At 37.6% G+C, this 6,489-nt stretch overlaps 1 protein-coding gene across 1 annotated transcript; it reads right to left on the bottom strand.

The window, feature by feature from the left end:
• Positions 1-3,303: 3,303 nt before the first annotated feature.
• LOC125278819 (piggyBac transposable element-derived protein 3-like) lies at positions 3,304-4,192 on the bottom strand. Its single transcript, XM_048208150.1, has one exon. It carries the CDS (start codon positions 4,190-4,192, stop codon positions 3,518-3,520), a length of 675 nt encoding a protein of 224 aa, XP_048064107.1. The 3' UTR covers positions 3,304-3,517.
• Between the last annotated feature and the right edge of the window lie 2,297 nt (positions 4,193-6,489).

Below are 6,489 nucleotides of genomic sequence, written 5' to 3'. Positions count from 1 at the left end.
AGACAACGGTCATTTTAAATGCATAAGTAACTAATGTGCTAGTTTTCATACAAAATAAGTAGGCTATGTAACATAATTAGTCACTTTAGTTAGTATAGTAAAGCAACACATGTAGGCTATATGTTTCGCAACACTGAGAATAAATAAATAAACGCCTGTTACTCCAAACTCGCGCTTGTCAGTCAGTCACACATCACAACATTTTCATAATCAGCGATTTCAATTTTATTTAGATTTGTTGTTCAACATTACTTGTGCATTTTATACCCGTTTACCTTAAGAAGTTTAAAGTGCGTGAGTGTGCTGTCCTCGCTTGAGAATTCAGTCACTGAGACGGCAGGAGTGGAAGGAGGGATTGAGCGGGATTTTGTGTTGCTGTCGATTTGCAGTCTCTTTTTATTGATAGGCCGTACGCATTTGTCAATCATCCCCGCTTGCTATTTGGGGAAATAAACCCAGCGCTGATTGGTCGAACTCTTTTGCTGGATTTGAGTACTAGTCGTGCACAGAGGAGTCACCGTGTTTTTGCATAGTATAGAGTGACAAATCGTACCAGCGTACTTTGAGGTCAAAATGCGTACATGTTGGCAGATCTGCAGAAGTCAGATAATTCCTGACACATAGATATCACATAGAGAATGTGTCTGTACCCTGAATTAGTAAAAACAAAAAACTTCCAAACCCACTTAATGGTAAAAATTAAATTGATGTTTAACAAATAAAAAATAGAGATAATAATTATAAACAAATGATAAAGCTTGGGTTGTTAAATATTAGATCCTTTTCTTCAAAAGCACTTATTGGAAACAATATTATCACAGACAATAAACTAGATGTGCTGTGTTTGACAGAAACCTGGCTAAAACCGGATGATTACATTACTTTAAATGAGTCTAGCCCTCAAGGTTACGATTATTGATACAATCCTAATCAGAAAGGCAAAGGGGGAGGTGTTTCTGTAATTTATAGTAATATTTACAGTATTAGTCAAAAGTCTTTCAAATATAATTCCTTCAAAGTGATGGTACTTTATGTAACATCATGTAAGTTGACATTTGTGCTGGCTACTGTATACAGGCCACCAGGACACCATACAGACTTTATCAAAGAATTTGCTGATTTTATATCAGAATTAGTACTAGCTGCAGATGAAGTCCTTGTTGTTGGTGAGTTTTAATATCCATGTAGATAATAAAAAGACACATTGGGATTGGCATTTACAGACATTCTAAACTCTATTGGTGTTAGACAACATGTGTCAGGACCCACTCATTGTCGTAATCATACTTTAGATCTAATATTGTCACATGGAATCGATATTGATGCCGTTGAAATTCTGCAGAAGAGTGACAACATCTCAGATCATTATCTAGTCTTGTGTATACTACATTTAGTCAAGGCAGCTAAACTGCCTCCCTGCCATAATTATGGTAGAACCATCAGTTCTACCGCTAAAGATCGCTTTATAAATAATCTTCCTGATCAGTTTCATCTCCTTAATATACCAGACAGCTTAGAAGACCTCAATGTTGCAACAGAAACTATTGCCTCTGTTTTTTCCAGCACATTAGATTCAGTTGCTCCTTTGCGCTTAAAAAAGATTAAGGAAATTAATCCAACGCCGTGGTACAATGAGCACACTCAGGCCCTAAAGGTAGCAGCCAGAAAATTGGAGCGCAGCTGTAAGAAAACAAAACTAGAAGTATTTCGCATTTCGTGGAGAGAATGATTGAGTACAGAAAGGCCTTAAAAACATTTAAAAAGAAACTTTTAAACTCAAAACTTTTAGAATAGAATAAGCACAACCCTAGGTATTAATTTGATTAGTGGCTAAATTAACAAGAAATAAAGCTTCAACTTATGATGTTTCCAAAGAGCACAGCAATGACTTTATGAACTTCTTTACTTGCAAAATTGACATTATTAGAGAGAAAATTACAACCATGCAACTGTCTACTACAGTATCGCATCAGACAGTACATTGTAGTGTCCCTGAGGAAAAATTACATTCATTCACTGCTTTAGAAGAGGAAGAATTGTCTAATCTTGTTAAATCATCAAAATCAACAACATGTATGTTAGACCCTATACTGACTAAGCTATTGAAAGAGATGCTTCCAGAGGTCATAGATCATAGACTGTCTTTATCACTAGGATATGTACCAAAAGATTTTAAGCTGGCTATTACTAAACCTCAACTTGATCCTAGAGAATTAGTCAATTACAGGCCAATCTCAAATCTCACTTTTCTGTCAGAAATACTAGAAAAGGCAACATCATCACAACTATGTTCCTATATTAGAAAGAAATAATATCTGTGAGGATTTCCAGCCAGGATTTAGACCGTACCATAGTACTGAGACTGCTCTCATTAGAGTTACTTATGATTTGCTCTTATCATCAGATCGTGGTTGTATCTCTCTATTAGTGTTACTGGATCTTAGTGCTGCATTTGACACTATTGATCACAATATTCTTTTAAATAGACTCAAACTATGTTGCCATTAGTAGAATTGCATTGGCATGGTTCCAATCATACTTATTTGACCGTTATCAGTTTGTAGTAGTGAACAAAGAGATGTCATATCGATCACAAGTTCAATATGGAGTACAGCCATGCTCAGTACTAGGACCGTTGCTTTTCACTCTGTACATGCTACCCTTGGGAGATATCATAAGGAAGCATGGCGTTAGTTTTCACTGTTACGCTGATGATACTATATTTCTCTATAGTATCATCAGTGATTGTATCATCAGTATCATCATTCTCTATATTTCTTCGCACCCTGACGAAACTTACCAATTCACAAAATTTCCTACTACTAAATTCATAGATTCTAATTTTTGGACCAAAAACATCTTCATGTAATAACCTTACAATACTGTCTAACACTTGATGGCTGTTGTCATTTAGGAACCTGGGTGTGCTCTTTGATACCAATCTTTCATTGGAAGGCCATGTTTCTAGCATCTGTAAAACCGCATTCTTCCATCTAAAAAATATATCTTAACTGTCACATATGCTCTCAATGAAAAATGCAGAACAGTTAGTTCATGACCTCAGGGCTAGATTACTGTAACGCTCTACTGGGTGGTTGTTCCTCCCGCTTGATAAATAAACTACAGATTGTACAAAATGCAGCAGTTAGAGTTCTTACTAGAACTAGGAAGTATGACCATTTTAGCCCAGTTCTGTCAACACTGCATTGGCTTCCTGTTAACCCTTTAAAGCCTGACACATTAAAAAAATGGCAGAAAATTATATATTTTTGGAAATTAGATGTTTATTAAGCCTTGAATCAAAATCAAAAAAAAAAAAAAATTGCCAACTCATTTTGTTTATGATATATTTTTTGTATCACATTTGATACATCAGGCTTTTTGGGAACGTTTTGCTTACAACAGTGTAGATTTTAGATACAAAAAATCTATTATGCCTTTAACAGTTTGAAAACATAGAACATTTTAGGCAGTTTTTCTCTTTTTTTTTTTTACATAGATCTTTTTTCCAGTCCTTTTATTTCACTTTGTGGTAGTCACGAAAGCAGTTTCTGTCTTTGTTCAGGCAAAGATGCACCTTACACTTCTCACAGTACACATGTGAGAAGTGATTGTTGGTGCAATGCTTGCATCTTTGTCGGGTTTCCCATGTTGGAAAATGATCCATGGCATCCCTTCTGACATCCAGGGACACACTGCAGCTTGACCTTTTACGGGGTGCTGATGGAGCTGCTTCTGGACAGGATAGTGGTCGGCCAACCTTTTTAGCCTTTCCAGCACTTGTGAGTGAAGTACCAACCAAAGCTTGAAACCTTCGCAGAGCCATGGTTTTCATCTTGGGGTCTAGCATCTTCTGGTCTCTTCTGTAGAGGTTCCACGCATTGATGACTGCCACTGTAACAGTGTGCCACCAGATGTACATGTACCATCTTCGGGATCTGAAGCTGAATTTGTAAAGTGCAGACAGCATATCAAGGAGATCGACGCCTCCCATGAACTTGTTATATGCTTCAACGATGGCTGGTCTGGGAACCATTATGTGAGTTTTGGATTTGCGATCCCAGCGTTTCACATTTCCCACAGGTTCAATACCCACAAATGAAGAAATCAGGTTCACTGCTTTGTTGTCAAACCATCTTACAATGATGTTGTTGTCCTGGTTCACTCTGAAGTCCACTTGACCCTCTTCCATGTTTCTTCATTTCCCTTTCATCCATCATGGTGCAGTTGGCCATCCTGTTCATCCGGATTGTGCCAATGTAGTGGATTTCTCTCTCCTTTAGGTGCTGCACCAGGGGAACTGATGTAAAGTAATTGTCTGCAAAGACCTTGTGATTTTTTCCTGCTGGAAGTGTTGATGTCATTTTCAGCACAACTTCTCCTGTAACACCCACTTCTGATTTTTCTCTGTCTTGATGTTCTGCAACCTTGACAAACATCAAAGTCATAAAGAAAGCCACTTTGTCCTGCACGTCCCCACATCTTAAAACCCCATTTGTGTGGTTTTGCAGGCATGTAGACACGTAGATGAGATTTTCCCTTGAATGGCACCATAATTTCATCTACTGCATGACATTCTTCAGGAGGTATGCAAAGAAACTGTTCTCGCAGGTTTTGTAACCATGGCCTAAGCTTCCACAGTTTATCTTTCTTTGCATCATCAGAAACACTGAAATTGTCCTGAAAGTGAATCAGTGTGAGCAATTTCAGAAACCGATCTCGAGACATTACATCACAAACTGCAGGAAGCTTTGTCTCCATCTCCCAATATGCTCTCACACAGGACATCTGTACTAACCCCATATGCATGTACATGCCTAGAACTTTCTCTATCTCTTTGGCAGTTGTGTTTACTGACTTGCCCTCTTTTTGTACGCTGTACAGATTTGTTTGTTCTGCCGTTTCCTGTAGCATTTCATCAGTGACAAACTGTTTGAAATACATGTATGGAGTCCAGTTACACCTGTCTTCTGTCCCTTCCTCATCAGATGCAATGAAATCGACAGATGGAGGTTGAAATTGTTTTTTTCTCCATCTGTATTCTTTCTTTTTTGCATTATCCTTCACCGACTGCTTTTTGAATGTGTCCTGTGTTGTTGGGACCTCAACTTCTATGCTGCTCTGGACTACACTTTCGACTTGATAATCTTCCTCATCACTGCTGTCTGAACTTCCATCATCATGCATGGCCTGAGGAATCCATTCCTCATCATCATCATCATCCTCCTCTTCCTCTAACTGCTCTAGGTCACTTGAATTGCCATCCATTATTATGTCGATTACATTTTGAAGATGCTTTTTTTTTCTCTCTTCTTCCTCTAATCTTTTTGACATCTAAAAATACACATAAAAAATTGATGATTCCAGCATATTGATTATAATTTTAGAGGAATTGTTACTGTAAAAATAAAGTAGATAACGTTACTACAATTTGACATTACTGTTTAGACATAAAGCACCATTAATACCTGCAGTATCAAATTTGATACACAATTTCCAACACGATTTACTTGTAATTTAACGATTAAATTATTAAGTAATTATGCATTATTTCAATTCAGAAAGTGTTAAATTAATTATATCAGGCGCAATCCAATATTATTTTTTACCTTAACAACTTGAAATTAGCCTTTATTTTCCTGCCGAAAGCGTCTGGCTTGATCCAATCGCAGCAGCCATTTTGAAAAGCTAAAAATTCACCCCTCTACTGCCTGCAGTACAGTGAAATTCCACAAGATGGCAGAATACACATATCAAAATAGATACAACAGGTTTTCAAAGAAAGTATTGCTCTCACTGATTCAATATATGTCTTAGAAACTCGTGTATCAAATATGATACGTGCGGTTTTAAAGGGTTAAACATCATATAGATTTTAAAATCTTGCTAAGTACTTACAAAGCACTAAATGGTTTAGCTCCCAGTACCTGAGCGAGCTCTTAAAGTATTATAGTCTTTCACATTTATAGTATCTCAGAATTCAGGCCAGTTGATAAACATCCGCAGGCGGTAGATCCTTCTCCTATTTGGCACCTAAACTCTGGAACAATCTTCCTAGCATTGTTCGGGATGCACACACTCTGTCAGTTAAAATCTAAACTAAAAACACATCTCTTTAACCTGGCATACACATAACACATTATAAATTTATATTTTCAAATCCATTAAAGGATTATTAGGCTGCATAAATTAGGTCAGCCGGAACGGGAACACTTCCTATAACACCAGATGTACTCGTTACATCAGAAGAAGAATGGCATCTACGCAAATATTAGTCTTTCTGTTTATACCGAGGTTTACCGTAGTCAACCGGATCCGGGCCATATCCAGGTGAGACCAAGGACCTGCACCTTGACATGACCACAATGCAGCCCTGAAGTATCAGCAGAGATCGAGTCAACTAGATAATCCATTGTGAAGGCCTCATCGACACGACAGCCAGTGGCACAGTTCCTCAATAAACCGTCCATACCGGTGTGATGAATACGA

Source organism: Megalobrama amblycephala, linkage group LG11 (assembly GCF_018812025.1).
Source record: "Megalobrama amblycephala isolate DHTTF-2021 linkage group LG11, ASM1881202v1, whole genome shotgun sequence".
Lineage (NCBI taxonomy): Eukaryota > Metazoa > Chordata > Actinopteri > Cypriniformes > Xenocyprididae > Megalobrama > Megalobrama amblycephala.
Note: the sequence above shows the minus strand (reverse complement) of the source record. Positions and strands in the feature narration are given on the sequence as shown.

What these genes read in the sequence shown, in the direction of transcription:
- LOC125278819 (XM_048208150.1), bottom strand. Translation starts at nt 4,192, where the DNA reads ATGGAAGAGGGTCAAGTGGACTTCAGAGTGAACCAGGACAACAACATC.